This window comes from Prionailurus bengalensis, chromosome A2 (assembly GCF_016509475.1).
Source record: "Prionailurus bengalensis isolate Pbe53 chromosome A2, Fcat_Pben_1.1_paternal_pri, whole genome shotgun sequence".
Lineage (NCBI taxonomy): Eukaryota > Metazoa > Chordata > Mammalia > Carnivora > Felidae > Prionailurus > Prionailurus bengalensis.
In genome coordinates this window covers 51,652,248-51,667,582 of record NC_057348.1, presented here as the reverse complement: position 1 = coordinate 51,667,582, position 15,335 = coordinate 51,652,248, and the positions used below count along the sequence as shown (strand labels likewise).

Here is a 15,335-nt window from a genome sequence, read left to right as displayed (position 1 = left end):
TTTTTTTTTTTTATCTTTTTAAAGAACCAGCTCTTTCATTGATCTTTTCTGTTGTAGTTTTAGTCTCTATTTTATTTATTCCCTTTCTGATCTTTATTATTTCCTTCTTTCTACCACCTTTGGGCTTGCTTTGTTCTTTTTTTTTTTTTTTCTTCAAAATTCTTTTAACATTTATTTGTTATTGAGAGACAGAGACAAAGTGCGAGTGGGGGAGGGGCAGAGAGAAGAAGGAAACAGAATCTGAAGCAGGCTCCAGGCCCTGAGCTGTCAGCACAGAGCCCGATGCAGGGCTCAAACTCAGGGACCATGAGGTCATGACCTGAGCTGAAGTCGGGCGCTTAACCAGCTGAGCCACCCAGGTACCCCTAGGCTTTGTTTGCTCTTTTTCTAGTTCCTTTAGGTATAAGGTTAGATTATTAGAGATTTGTTTCTTGAGTAGACCTGTATCGCGATAAATTTCCCCCTTAGAATTCCTTTTGCCATATTCCAAAGATTGTGAACCATTGTGTTTCCATTTTCATTTTTTCCAAGTGTATTTTTTATTTCCTCTTTGATTTCTTCATTGACCCATTGGTTGTTTAGCAGCACGTTGTTTAGTCTCCATGTGCTTATATTTTTCCCATTTTTTAAAATTAATCCCTTTATCATTTGGAATGCCCTTCTTTTGTCTCTTTTTATAGTCTTTGTTTTTAATTCTATTCTGTCTGACCTAATCATTGCTACCCCAGGTTTTGGTTTGTTTGTTTGCCTCCATTTTCATGGAATATCTTATTCCAACCCTTCAGTTTAGTCTTTATGTGTCTTCAGGTATGAAGTGAATCTCTTCTAGGCAGCCTATAGATGCGTGTTGTTTTTTCATCCAGTCACCGTTTGTCTTTTGATTGGAGCATTTAGGCCATTTACATTGAAAGTGATTATTGATAGATATGTACTTATTGCCATTTTTGTTCATTGTTTTCTGGCTGTTTAGTAGTTCCTTTCTTGTTCTCTTTATGGCTTGATTACTTTCTTTAGTAGTATGCTTAGATTCCTGTCTCATTATCTTTTGTGTATCTACTTTAGATTTTTGCTTTGTGGTTACCATGAGGCTTACATTTATTTATAACATATTTATAACAGTCTGTTTGGAGTTGAGAACTTACACATGAACGCATTCTAAAGCTCTACATTTTTTACTCTCCCTCCACCCACATTTTATATTTCTGACATCACTTTTTATCTTGTGTATCCCCTAACTAACTATTGGAGTTATATTTTTACTACTTTTGTCTTTTAACCTCCATACTAGCTTTAGCTGTGATTAACCTACCAACTTTCCTATATTTACCTTAACCAGTGAGATTTTTATTTTCAAATGTTTTGTTGTTACTAATCACCCTTTATTTTCAGCTTAAAGAAGATCCTTTAACATTTCTTATATGGTGAGCTTAGTAGTCATGAACCCCATTAGGTTTAGCTTGTCTAGAAAACTCTCTCTCCTCCAATTCTGAATAGCTTCACTTCCCTGAGTATTCTGGGTTGGAAGTTTTTTTTTTCTTTCAGCACTTTGAAACATGTCTGTTATCTTGGTTGTAGTGGTAGTTTTACAGAGTATACCTGTGTCAGAGTTCATCAGATGGTGCCTTTATGTCAATAATACCTCAAAGCCCTTCATAAAATTTTATATTGGAGTATAAAGGACGTAGACTGTTAGTGCTATACACAAACTCAAGGACTTATTTCCACTCGCCCTTCCTGAGGGATCTACTTGAGAATAAGCTTCAGACAAAAAAAAAAAATGATTGGAAAGACATCAAGTATAGTTAACTGTAGAGAAATAAGACCAAATGAGTTATAAGGCAGAGTATAGGATGTACTGGCCATGTGCTCTATTAAGGTAGTGGATGGACAACTATTTAAAAAGTGGGCACAAGCAGAGCAGGAGGTCAGAATCTTTTAATGTTGGTACCATACACACAAAACACGCCCCTCCCACCTCCATACATTGGCAGTGACTGAGACTGATGTGTAAAATGAGATAAAATGATTATGTGGCAGCGAGCATCCCTAGCACCGGTCTATAGTTTTGAAATAATTTCTCACCAAAAGAAACCCTAATTCCTGAGGAAGTGGCTGATCTCAGGTCTGAGGCAGGAAATGTACAAGATGAGTCTGTGATATCTTGTCATACTTAACAGAAATAATCAAAGATGTATTTTGACATACTAGAATTATGTCAGAAAGCCAATTTGAACACACACTGCAGTTTAGGTGTCAAAAAAATTAACTGAAACCCATCAGATATGCTTAGATCTATGAGTTCATAATGATATATAAAGAGAGAATCAATCATCCTTGAAGACCGTCAGGAAACCAGTTCAAAAGTGTCAAGCATTTGACCTGCCTTTCCTATCTGATCTGTACCCATGAGGATCCAAATATTAATGAGGGGAATTGCCCCATGTCTAGCTTATTCCTAATAATAAATGAGAAAGAAATGAATACAATTACAGTATCACCATTTTGTAATGTCCAGTGAATTGAAAGAGACATAAATTGTTGACAGATGTTAATAACATAAAAAAGACAATTTGATGTCATTTGCCTCCCGATGAAAGAATACTGCCTGTAGTGTTAACAAAGGGGTCAAACTTGAGTCTGATCCAGTCTAGGATCCAGCTGACAGTTTTCAGGAATTCAGAGGAAAGTGTTGAACCAAGTGAGAAAGAACAAATCAGCCTGAGATACTGCAGGTCGGATGACTGGTCTTTCTTCAACAGAAAAATTGTAAAGAAAAAAGATCAGAGCGGGGATTCTATAAATGAGGAAATGTAAAAAAGATTTTGAAAAAAACATTTAAATGGCAAGACCACACTGTAGTGTCTAGGGATGCATATTTGGGTGACAAAACTAAAAAGAAAAAAAAGGTAAGAAATTAGAAGTTAGGAAAATGTTACTGGGGAAGAGGGCTATGATTCAGGTAGGACATAATTACAAGGCTTCCTGGGTAAATGGTAATTTGCTATCTTGAGCAAGTAGTGGTTACAAGAATGCTTTAGACTAATTCATTAAGCCATGTATTTACTTTGCATGGTTTTCTGAATCCCTTCATGTTTTTGAAAACTGTTCTGTTTCTTCAACTCCCTGGAGTTTCTCCTACTTTAAATATATTGCTGAAAAATAAAGGCACTGTTAGGGCTCCTTGAAAAGCATTATGGTGGCTAATCCTTAATTCATCAAAATAGCTGTCCTACTTAATCCTGTCCTGAGAATTGGAGGGGATATGAACTGCAGCTTTGGATCTGCAGAAGCAGTGCTCTGTTGCAAGTCAAAAGGGCAAAGTCATCCCAATCCCCATCCTTACAGATTGGCTGCAATGCTGTCAGTTGGGCCCCTGCTGTTGTACCTGGAAGCCTCATAGACCAGCCATCGGGGCAGAAGCCCAACTACATCAAGAAGTTTGCGTCAGGCGGCTGTGACAACCTCATTAAGCTGTGGAAGTAAGTGGGGTTGGTGGACTTATCCTCAAGGGGACACTTCTTACCTTCCACCCTACCTACTGTGACTCAGCCACAGTTCACAAGAAACAGGATCACCCTTTTTTCCCCTCCTGCTGATAGAATACCATTTTCAATCTGTCAGAGGACATCCTTTAAAAACAACTTGGCCTTGCTCAAGCATTTTAATTCTTCACCTAATTCCCAATTGCCGGCACCATTGGCTGTGAGGGAACAGAGCATTTCTTGGAGGGTTTCTTTATAGCTGGTAAACTGAGTAAAAATCTACAAGGTCAATAAATGAAATCAGAAAGATGGAATAGCTTCTTGGCCCCTGCAAAGCCCATGGGCTGGGGGTGGAATGGAGGTGTGGGAAAACACCTGGGCTGCAACCTGCTGCATTCTTCCTTTCATCTCCCGTCAGGGAGGAGGAGGATGGCCAGTGGAAGGAGGAACAGAAGCTAGAAGCACACAGTGACTGGGTTCGAGATGTGGCCTGGGCCCCCTCCATTGGCCTGCCCACCAGCACCATCGCCAGCTGCTCCCAGGTCAGCTCAGACCCATGAGAGCCTCCCGTGTTGTTTAATCTCTGAGTAAGCCCTGTCAGCACTTATAGTCCCCCTAGGGTAAAGTCTTTTAAAGGTAAGGGTAGGGCAACAGGCACCTTTGGACCAGTGCAAGTAGGAGACCCAGGTCATCCTGTAGCGAAGGCTTGATCAAAAGGCACAAGTGGCTTGTCTCCACTGAGCCACGAGCTGGGTCAAATTTGGGACCAATTTCCCATCCTCGGCATTGTATGGCTGGGAAATAGAGCTGCCCAGGTACATTCTGGGAGTGTTCCCAAGTGGGGTGCAGGGGCAATTGGAAGTTCTAATAAGGTCTTGGACTCACCTACCTATTCTGTCTTCACAGATCACAAAAGAAAAACCAAGGACAAGCCTTAAATTATGTGCTAACCCACCACTGACAAAGGTTAAGCCAGGCTTCATTTGAGCCTGTTATGTTTCATCCTAAATTTGAGAGGGACTTTTTAAACTTGTCCCTTCTCATTCTCTGAGCTTGGTTTATAGACAGCCATACCTATTTGGTTGAGAAAATATAGACAGAGCCCAAGGGAGCCAAAATAAGGAGGGGACTTGGCAGACATGAGGAAAACCCAGAGAAAATTTTACAGTTAGCAGCAATGCAAAGTCCATACCTGAAACCAATATGAGCACAGGAACCTGGGAGACTCGAATGTGAAACGTGTTCCTGGGGTAAAGGGATAAAAGCACGGCTGCTGGGCTGGACACTGGCCATCACAGCTGTGCACACCCAGGAGGGCCTTGGCTGTGCTTTGTGCTGAATCCCCCACCCTATTCCTGCAAAAGTCCAATATGGTTGGGGCGCCTGGGTGGCTCAGTCGGTTAAGCGTCCGACTTCAGCTCAGGTCATGATCTCGTGGTTCTTGAGTTCGAGCCCCGTGTTGGGCTCTGGGCTCAGATCCTGGAACCCGTTTCAGATTCTGTGTCTCCCTCTCTCTCTGCCCCTCCCCTGTTCATGCTCTGTCTCTGTCTCAAAAATAAATAAACATTAAAAAAAAAAAAAAAAGTCCAATATGGCTCCAGATTGAGCAGATATCCCCAGTGCAAGATCCCTGCCTTACCTTCCCTGACTTTAGCCTATCTCTTCCCAGGATGGTCGTGTGTTCATCTGGACCTGTGATGACATCTCGAGCAATACGTGGTCCCCCAAACTGCTGCACAAGTTCAATGATGTTGTGTGGCATGTGAGCTGGTCCATCACCGCCAACATCCTGGCTGTCTCAGGCGGAGACAATAAGGTACACCCCATTTCCATGACATGGTAGACAGGGCCCTGTTTGTCTTTACTAGGCCCGTTAGAAAGCACAGTTGAATTCCCCATGTAATGAGAGGCTTAGAAGGATCCTTAATGAGGACTGTGTTTTGAGTATGTCTCTTAATTATATCATTAAATTTTACAGTCCCCTGTACCTCCACCCCCAAGCCCCCAGAGGTTGTTTGTCCCCTTTTTACAAATACGAAAGAAGCTGGCAGAAGTGGTTTGACTTGCACAGGGGTCACAAAGCTTTTAGATGGCAGAGCCAGTAATCGGGCCCAGATTAAATCCCAAGTCACTGCCTTGATAGTCCCATCACCTTAACCATTTGACCACTTTGTCATATGGTGACATTCAATTAGCACGGCCAAAAAGTAAATAGATTAAAAAAAAAAAATACCTCATAAACAAAAGCAAAAAGATAGGAGGGTTTCTGTCAGACACCTAAGAGACATATTTCTAAAAATCCATATAATTCATGAGTATTATTCACCCACATATACCTCTCCCTACTGGGCTATAAGCCATATAAAGGAAGGGACATGGAGGCAAAGTAGCCACTGGAAAACAGTAAAACAAAGAGTAGTTCAGGACAGTATAGCAACAAAGCAAATGTGCTTGAACAGTCATGACCACTGCTTTGAAACCTGCTTTTTAAAGTTACATATGGACCATCTGCCTGAGAGAAGAGGCGTAAGCTAGGGAGATGGCAGTAGCTTGTTACTTCTGCCTTCCTAGAGGCAGCCTTTTGTTTTAATCCTGGCAAAATACATACAAAGTTTACCCGTCGTAACCATTTTTAGGTGTACAGTTCAGTGGTTTTGAGTACATTCACGTTATTGTGCGACCATCACCACCACGTGTCTCTAGAACTGTTTCCATCTTCCCCAGCTGAAATTCTGTCCCCACTGAACACTAACTTCCACCCAACCCAGCCCCTAGACCCCAGTAAGCACCATCCTACTTCCTATCTGTGAATCTGACTACTTTGGGGAACTCATGTAAGTGGAATCATGCAGTAATTGTCTTTTTGTGACTGGCCTCTTTCACTTCCTGTAGTATCCTTATCTGTGTTGTACCATATGTCAGTTTCCTACCTTTTTAAGACTAATACTGTGTTCTACCACATTTTATTTACACATACATTGGTAGACACAGGGGTGCTTCCTCCTTTGGCTGTTGTCAGTAATGCTGTGCACGTGGGAGTACAAACAGTATCTCTTTGAGGGGCGCCTGAGTGTCTCAGTCAGATGAGCATCCCACTCTTGGTTTGGGCTCAGGTCATGATCTCACAGTTGGTGGGATCGAGCCCACATCGGGCTCTGCTGATGGTGTGGATCCTCCTTGGGATTCTTTCTCTTCTTCTCTTTCTGCCCCTCCCCTGCTTGCACACGTGCACGCTCTCTAAATAAATAAATATATATATATCTTTGAGACTCTGTGGGCAGTTTTCATCCAGCCTGGGGTCCCTTTCATGTACAGTAGTCCTAGAAATGTAGCAGGCCTCTACTCCAGGCCATAGAATTTTAGAGCTGGAATGACCCTCAAAGATAACTAATCTAACCCTCTTTATTTCTAGTAAGTGCCAGAGGCGGGACTAGGCCCCAGGTTTGGTGGCACCTAGGACAGCCCAGCTGACCTTGACTTGCCTGAGGAGCCCTATAGTAGTATTTACAAGGCAATGGGCAAGTGGCTGGTTGTATGCACATTCCACATTTGGGTTCTGCTGCCATTATTCTTTTATGCTTCTCAACTCTTCTTTATCACCGTTTGCTACAAAGAGCTCAACTCTATTGCTGTCTGCATAGCATTCCTTCACTAAAGGACTTAGTTTGCAGTCTAGAGCATTCTGCATAGTGCATATGTAGTAAATAGTCTGACTCTAAAGCAGGAATTCTCTTTTTTTTTTTAATTATAAAAAATTCTTTTTAAGTTTATTTTTGAGAGGGACAGTGACAGAGTGTGAGCAGGGTAGCAACAGGAGAGAGGGAGACACAGAATCTGAAGCAGGCTCAAGGCTCCGAGCTATCAGCAGAGCCCAACATAGGAATCAAACTCTCAAGCTGTGAGATCATGATCTGAGCTGAAGTGAGATGCATAAGTGACTGAGCTACCCAGGTGCTGCTAAAGCAGGAATTCTTAAAATCATTATTATTTTTTACCAGATACACGTACATAGCTTGAAGTAGTTTTTATTAGGTTATGATTTTTTTAATGCAGTCTAATTTTCATTCTCCAGAAATAAACCTTTCCAGTGCTTAGCTATTTATTCCATTGTTTATGTCAGTGTTGAAATAACATACTTAACGCATCTGTTGTCTTCCTCTAGCACACTTCTCAGATTTTAGTATTTAACTTGTTAAAACATGGATTGCCAAGCCCACCCCCAGGATTTCTGAATCAGTGGGTCTGGGCAGGGACCCAAGAATTTGCAGTTTTCACAAGCTCCCCATTATGGCAGATGCCCTGGTCTAGACAGCACACTTTGAGAACCACTGCTGTATCCCGTATCCTCTTACAGAACCTGTAGCAACTTGGTTAAAACAACATCAGTATTTGGTTTTTGGTTTTTTGGGTGTGTTTAATGTTTACTTTTGAGAGAGAAACAGAATGGGAGCCGGGGAGGGGAAGAGAGGGTGGGAGACACAAAATTTGAAGCAGGCTCCAGGCTCTGAGTTGTCAGCACAGACCCTGATGCATGGCTCAAACTCACGAACCATGAAATCATGACCTGAGCCGAAGTCGGACGCTTAACCGACTGAGCCACCCAGCCGCCCCGAGGATGCAGATACTTTTCAAGATAGTCTCTTCATTTTCTTCAGATGAATACCCACAAGTTGAACTGCTGGATCATATAATTCTATTTTTAATTTTGTTGAAGATCCTCCGTACTGTTTTCCATAGTGGCTGCACCAGTTTATAGTTTCACCAGTAATGCACAAGAGTTCCCTTTTCTCCACATCCATGCCAATACTTGTGTCTTTGTCTTTTTCATGATGGCCATGCTAACATGTGTGAGGTGATATTCTCCTATGGTTGTACTTCCCCAGTGATTAGAGATGCTGAGTGAGATGCTTATCTCTCACTATCACATACCTATTAGCCTTTCGTATATCTTTTTTGGAGAAATCTTATATTCAGGTCTTTTGCCCGTTTTTTTAATTGTATTTTTTGGCTTTCTGGTATGGAGTTTTAGTCTTCTGTGGATATATTGTGGCGTGGGGAGTTTTCATTTGTTTGTAAACAGGCTTCACACCCAGCGGGGAGCCCAAGGTGGAACTTGAGCTCATGACCCTGAGATCAAGACCTGAGCTGAGATCAAGAGTCAAGTTGGATGCTTAATTGGTGCACCAGGGTGGCTCAGGCAGTTAAGCATCTGACCTTTGATTTTGGCTCAGATCATGATCTCACAGTTTGTGAGTTCAAGCCCCATGTCAGTTTCTGGGCTAACAGTGCGGAACCTGCTTGGGATTCCCTCTCTCCCTCTCTCTCTGCCCGTTTACTGCTCATGCACATGCACACACATATGTGCTCGGTCTCAAAATAAATAAATTTAAAACATAAATCTATAAAAACAAGAGACAACCCACTGAGCCATGTAGGCATCCCTGGATATTTTGGATATTAACTCCTCTTCTGATGTATGATTTGCAAATATTTTTTTCCCATTTTGTAAGGTTGTCTTTTTACTTTGTTGATTATTTTGCTGTGCAGAAACTTTTTAGTTAATGCTGTCCTGCTAACTTATTTTTTGTTACTTTTGCTTTAGATGTCACAACCAAAAAATCTTCGTCAAGACTCATGTCAAAGAGTTTTTCTTTTTTTTTTAAGTTTATTTTCAGAGAGGGAATGCACGTGTGTGAGTGGTGGAGGGAGAGACAGGAGAGAATCCCAAGCAGGCATCAACCATGAGAATCATCACCTGAGCCGAAATCAAGAGTCAGACACTTAATCAGTTGAGCCACCCAGGCACCCAGATAGCTTGTTTTCATATATTTTCCTCTGGGAGTTTCGATAGTTTCAGATCTTATATTTAAGTGTTTAATGCAATTAAAGTTAGTTTTTTTGAGTGGTATAAGATAAGGGTCTAATTTTATTCTTTTACATGTTAATGTCCAGTTTACTCAGCACCATTTATTAAAGAGACAGTCTTTTCTCCATTGAGTATTCTTGGCTCCCTTGCCGAATACTAGTTAACTGTATATGCTTGAGTTTATTTCTGGGCTTTTGATTCCATTGACCTATTTGTTTTTATGTCAGTACCATCTATTCGTTTTTATGCCATTACTATAGCTTAATAGCTTGAAATTAAAAAGTAGGATTCCTGGGGCGCCTGGGTGGCTCAGTCATCCGACTTCACCTCAGGTCATGATCTCACAGTTCATGAGTTCGAGCCCCACATCGGGCTCTGTGCTGACAGTGCAGAGCCTGGAGCTTGCTTCTGATTCTTTGGTCTTCCTCTCTCTCTTCCCCTCCCCCATTCATGGTCTTTCTCTCTCAAAAAAAAAACATTTAAAAAGAATACTTTAAAAAAAAAGTAGGATTCCTTCCACTTTGTTCTTCTTTCTCAGGATTGCTTTGGCCATTCAGGGTCTTTGGTGGTTCCATATACATTTTAGGACTCTTTTTTCTATTTTTATCAAAAAAAAAAAAATGCCATTGGAATCTTGATAGGAATTGCATTGAACCTATAGATGGCTTTGGTAGTATTAAAATTTTAACAATGTTAATTATTCTAATCTATGAACAAGATACCTTTCCATTTATCTGTATTCTCAGTTTCTTTCATCACTGTCTTGTTTTCAGAGTAGAGATCTTTAACCTCCTTGGTTAAGTTCATGAGTATTTTATTGTTTTTGTTATCGTAAGGATCATTTTATTTCTTTTTGAATAATTCATTCTTAGTGTATAGAAACACTACTGATTTTCATTAATTTTGTATCCTGCAACTTTAATGAATTCACTGTTTAGATCTAAGCTTTTTTTTAAAAAAAAAAATTTTTTTTTTAACGTTTTTATTTTTGAGACAGAGACAGAGCATGAAGGGGGGAGGGGCAGAGAGAGAAGGAGACACAGAATCAGAAGCAGGCTCCAGGCCCTGAGCCATCAGCCCAGAGCCCGACGCGGGACTCGAACTCACGGACCGTGAGATCGTGACCTGAGCTGACCGACTAACCGACGCTTAACCGACTGCGCCACCCAGGTGCCCCTAGATCTAAGCTTTTTGATGAAACCTTTAGGATTTTCTGTGTATAACATCTTGTCATCTGCAAATAGAGACAATTTTAGTTTTTCCGTTCCAGTTCTGATGCCTTTTTTTTTTTTCCTTGCCTGGTTGCTTTGGCAACGACTTGTAGTATTACATTGAAAAAGAATGGTAAGAGTGGGTACCCTTTTCTTATTGCTTATTTTCAAGGAAGAGCTTTTGGCCTTTCACCATGGGGTATTGTACTAGCTGTGGGCTTATCACATGACCTTTGTTATTGAGGTATGTTCCTTCTATACCTAATCTGTTAAGCATTATCACAAACAGATCACATTGGTTGATTTGCATATGTTGAACCGTCCGTGCATTCCATGTCTGAATCCTGCTTGATCATGGTGAATGATCCTTTTAGTGTACTGCCAAATTCAGTTTGCATCTATATTCATCAGCGTTATTTGTCCAAAGTTTTATTTTCTGGTAGTAGCCCTTTCTGGCTTTGGTATAAGGGCAGTTGTTGGCCTTGTAAAAATGAGTGTGTGGGTGTATTTCTTCCTCTTAAAAAAAAAAATTTTTTTTTGGAATATTTTGAGGATTGGTGTTCATTCCTTACATGTTAGCTTAAATTCACCAGTGAAGCCATCTGGCCCTGGGCTTTTTTTATACAAGGAGATTTTCAATTATTATTCAGTCTCCTTACTGTTGAGATATTGTATTTCAGAAAATTTTTTAATTTTTATAAAAATTTTTATTCAGATTTTTTGTTTCTTCCTGATTCAGTCTTGGTAACATTTCTAAGAATTTGTCCATTTTTTCTAGCTTGTTCAGTTTGTTGACAAGAGTTGTTTCATAGTAGTTTCTTATTTTTCTTTGTATTTGTGTGATGATCAGTTGTAATATCTCCTTTCTCATTTATAATTTTGTTGTTTGGGGTCCTCTTTTTTCTTTGGTTAATCTAGGTAAACTTTGTTAGTTTTGTCAACCAACCAACTCTTCTGGTCAATCTTTTCTATTTTCTTTATTTCATTTATTTCTGCTCTAATATTTATTATTTGCTAGCTTTGGACAAAGTTTGTTCTTTTCTGATTCCTTAAGGCATAGAGTTAGGTTATTTGGGATAGGTCTTGTTTCTGAATGTAGGCATTAATTGCTGTGAACTTCCTTCTAAGAACTGCTTTTGCTGCATCCTGTGAGTTTTGGTATATTGTGTTTTTCATTTGATTCAAAATAATTTCAGTGTTTAATTTGCATGTATTTGTGAATTTCTCAGTTTCCTCTTGCTATTGATATCTTGCTGTATTCATACCGTTGTGGTTAGAGAAGATAATTGGTTTAATTTTTTTTTAATTTGCTAAGACTCGTTTTGTGGTGTAACATCTAGGAAATGTTCATGTGCACTTAATGTATGTTCTGCTGTCAGAAGGTTATGTACATGTTAGGCCCATTTGTTCTGTCCTATTGTTCAAATCCACTGTTTCCTTATTATCTATCTGTCTGGATGATCTCCATTGTTGAGAGTATTAAAGTCCCCAACCATTTTTGTGTTACTCTTTATTTCCATTTAGTTCTGTTCAGTTTTGGTTCATATAATTAGATGTCTCAGTGGTGGGTATCTATATATTTATAATTGTTACATCTTCTTGGTGTGTTGATCCCTCTGTCTCTCTGTACTATTTTTTAACATTTTATTTATTTTTGAGAGAGGGAGGGCCAGAGAGAGAGGGAGACACAGAATCCGAAGTGCAGGCTCTAGGCTCCCAGCTGTCAGCACAGAGCCCAATGCAGGGCTTGAATCCGTGAACCATGAGATTATGACCAGGACTGAAGTCGGATGCTCAACCAACTGAGCCACCCAGGCACCCCTTTCTTTACTATTTTCACTTTAAAGTGTATTTGATATAAATATAGCTACCTCTGCTTTCTTTGTGGTTGCCATATGCTTAAAGTATCTCTTTCCATCCCTACTCCATCTCTGTCTTTAAGGCTGAAGTGAATCTCTTATAGGAAGCATATTGTTGGATCTTGTGTTTTTGGTTTTTTTTTTATTCATTCAGCCAGGTGTTGTCTCCCCAGGAGAGTTTAAACCATTTACATTTGAAGTATTAATTAATAAGGCCTTACACAATTGCCATTTTGTTTATTTTCTTGTGGTTTTCTTGATACATTGTTCCTTCTTTTTTTGTGTTTTGAAGTTTTATGGTATCAGTATGCTTTGACTTGTCATGTTCTTTGGTCTAATATTACCACAGGTTTTTCCCTTGTGGCTATAAGGTTTACATAAGACATTTTAAAACACTCTGTTTTAAAATAACATCTGAACACTTTGACTTCTCCCCCTCACATTTTAGGTTATTGATGTTACAATTTATATATTTTATAATGTGTAACTAATAACAGGTTATTGTAGTTATGGTTATTTAACTACAATGGTTATTTCTTACTACATTATCTTTTAAACTAGAGCTAGAAGTGAATTATGCACTAACATCACCATATTACAGAATCCAACTTTAATTATCATTACCAGTAAGTTTTATGCTGCCTTGTATAGTGTTAATGAGCATCCTTTTATTTATACTCAATTCCCTTTAGCATTTCTTGTAAGGCAGATGTAGCGGTGATGAGTTCCCTCTGCTTTTGTTTGTCCAAGAAAGTCTATCCATTGCCGAAGGACACTTTTGCCTGGTAGAGTAGTCTTGGTTAATAGTTTTTCTTGCTTTGAGTATTTTGTGTCATCCCATTTTCTTCTGGCCTGAAAAGCTTCTATTGAGAAATCTCACAGTCTTATGGGGGTTCCCTTATATGTAACCTTTTTTTTCTAGCTGCTCTTAAAATTCTTTGACTTTTGATGATTCTGACATGTCTTTTGTAGCCCTGTTTATTTAGGGCCTCTTGGCAGTTCATAGGTCTTCCTGTCTTTAGAGTCCATTGTAGAGCTCTATTAGTTTCATTTGGTTGTGTCACATTTACCTGGCTTTCTGTGATCCTCGTGTTGGTATCTGCATTGGAGTTAAGTGGTCCCTTCTTCCAAACGTTGCAGGCTCACTTTGGCAGACAGTTTGACCGGTCAGCGCAGTTGGGTTTCTGGTCATTCCTGGTCCTTGGACAGGTGTGGCTGCTGTTAGGGTCTGTTTTTTAGTGAAGCAACTGTTTGAGTTCTGAGCATAGAGGGTATTCCACTGGGTGAGAACAACAGGTGGGACTGCTGACTCGAGTTCCCTGCCCAAGTGAAGCTAGTGGGTGTCACTGTGACCTGGATTCTCTGGTCAGGCTTCCTACAGTCAGGACTGGGCTCTCTACAAGAGTCTGTAAATTGGCTTTCTGGATGAGAGACCAAGAGCCAGGAACTGCAGCAAGTGGGGCTGTGACTCAGCCTTTCTGCCTGGGTGGGGGCAGACCAGGTTCAAGAGCTGGCAGAACTAGCCTGTAGAGCATTCCCTGGGGCAGACTGGACCCCCAGCTTGGTGCTGTAGATGAGCAGAGATACTGGTTGGGACTACTGCTTGGGCTCTGCAGCTAGGAACTTGGTCTGTTAATAACACAGTGCTGGTTCCGGGAAGCCCACCCAGTGCATGGGCATGATGATTCTATCTCACTTGGGACCAATGATTTATTCAAGCCATTGGCATAGACTCGGACTTAGAGGAGGAGGAGGGCAGTTGGGTTCACTTGGACCTGGTGACCGGGAGGTGGACCATGCCTCCCCTGTGGTGTTGACCACTTAAGAACCCCACTTAGTCACCATCAGATTCCCAGTAGTTGAAACCCACAGATGTGCCTGCAGTCCCCATGGGGCAGAGCCCAGAATGAGGGATCCCACGAGGACATGACTTACAGCGCTGAGTGACTGGATGTCACCCCTGTGCTCCTTTCCCCCTGGAAAAACAGAAGTTGGACGTGGTGTTGAGTCAACCTGGGTGGGGGCCATGCAGTCAGCATGTAGCCTTCCAGCCTATCCTTCTGGTACAAGGAGTTGGTCTCCTTGGTCTGGCAGGGGGTGCTTCAGCCACATTCCTATCTTCTAGGATTTGCTCAGTGGCTTCTTGTTCATGACTATTTGTTGTTCTTCCTGTGAGGGGGAGCTAAGTCCGAAACATCCTTTGTCACCGTCTTGCTGAAGATCTGGGAAGGTAAGGACAGCAGAGGGAAGGGTGCAGACCTGTAACAGGCTGTGTGCACTGGCTTGCAGGTGACCCTGTGGAAGGAGTCTGTCGACGGGCAGTGGGTGTGCATCAGTGATGTCAACAAGGGCCAAGGTTCTGTGTCCACTTCCGTCACAGAGGGCCAGCAGAACGAGCAGTGACAAGACAGGAAAGGCTCAGCTCCTCTCCTGCTGACTCCAGGACTGCCCTTTCCTGGACCAACTGACCAAACCGCTGGGAGGAATAGCTCCAACAAGATTCCTTCCCCAGGAGTAGTTACAAGTGCAACCAGATAGATCATCTGCCTTAACATGATTTGATATGGTTTGTAATTTACTGTCCTGCTGAAAGCACTCATGTTAGGAGAAAAAAGCTACAAATGATCTTCAAATCTATTATTTTAAAATATTTTTGGCCATTTTTATGTACCTTTTGGGTTTCAGGCATTATTTGGGGGGTTTTGTCTCCAAAATAGTTAAATAAATTCATATTGCTTATAATTCTTCCTGCATTACCCCAACCCCTCCCTAAAAAGCTCATGTTCACTCCTGTTTGTCAGTGTATTAGAACAACATTCACACTGGACGTGGGCTCCGGTGAGGGGGAGTGTGTCCTCTGAACACATATCCTCTTCCAGAAAGTGGGAATACAAGTCTGCCTTACAGAGAAGACTCG

The 15,335-nt window shown here is 41.1% G+C and overlaps 1 protein-coding gene across 2 annotated transcripts in view; it reads left to right on the top strand.

The window, feature by feature from the left end:
- SEC13 (SEC13 homolog, nuclear pore and COPII coat complex component) overlaps window positions 1-15,088 on the top strand; it is a 34,992-nt gene extending 19,904 nt beyond the window's left edge. For both annotated transcript variants that reach the window (XM_043588106.1, XM_043588107.1), the window contains exons 6-9: window positions 3,346-3,479; window positions 3,901-4,024; window positions 5,152-5,298; window positions 14,708-15,088. In XM_043588106.1, coding sequence (XP_043444041.1) covers window positions 3,346-3,479; window positions 3,901-4,024; window positions 5,152-5,298; window positions 14,708-14,821 — 519 coding nt within the window. In that variant the 3' untranslated portion in view covers window positions 14,822-15,088. The remainder of the gene's footprint in view (window positions 1-3,345; window positions 3,480-3,900; window positions 4,025-5,151; window positions 5,299-14,707) is intronic.
- Window positions 15,089-15,335: the final 247 nt, after the last annotated feature.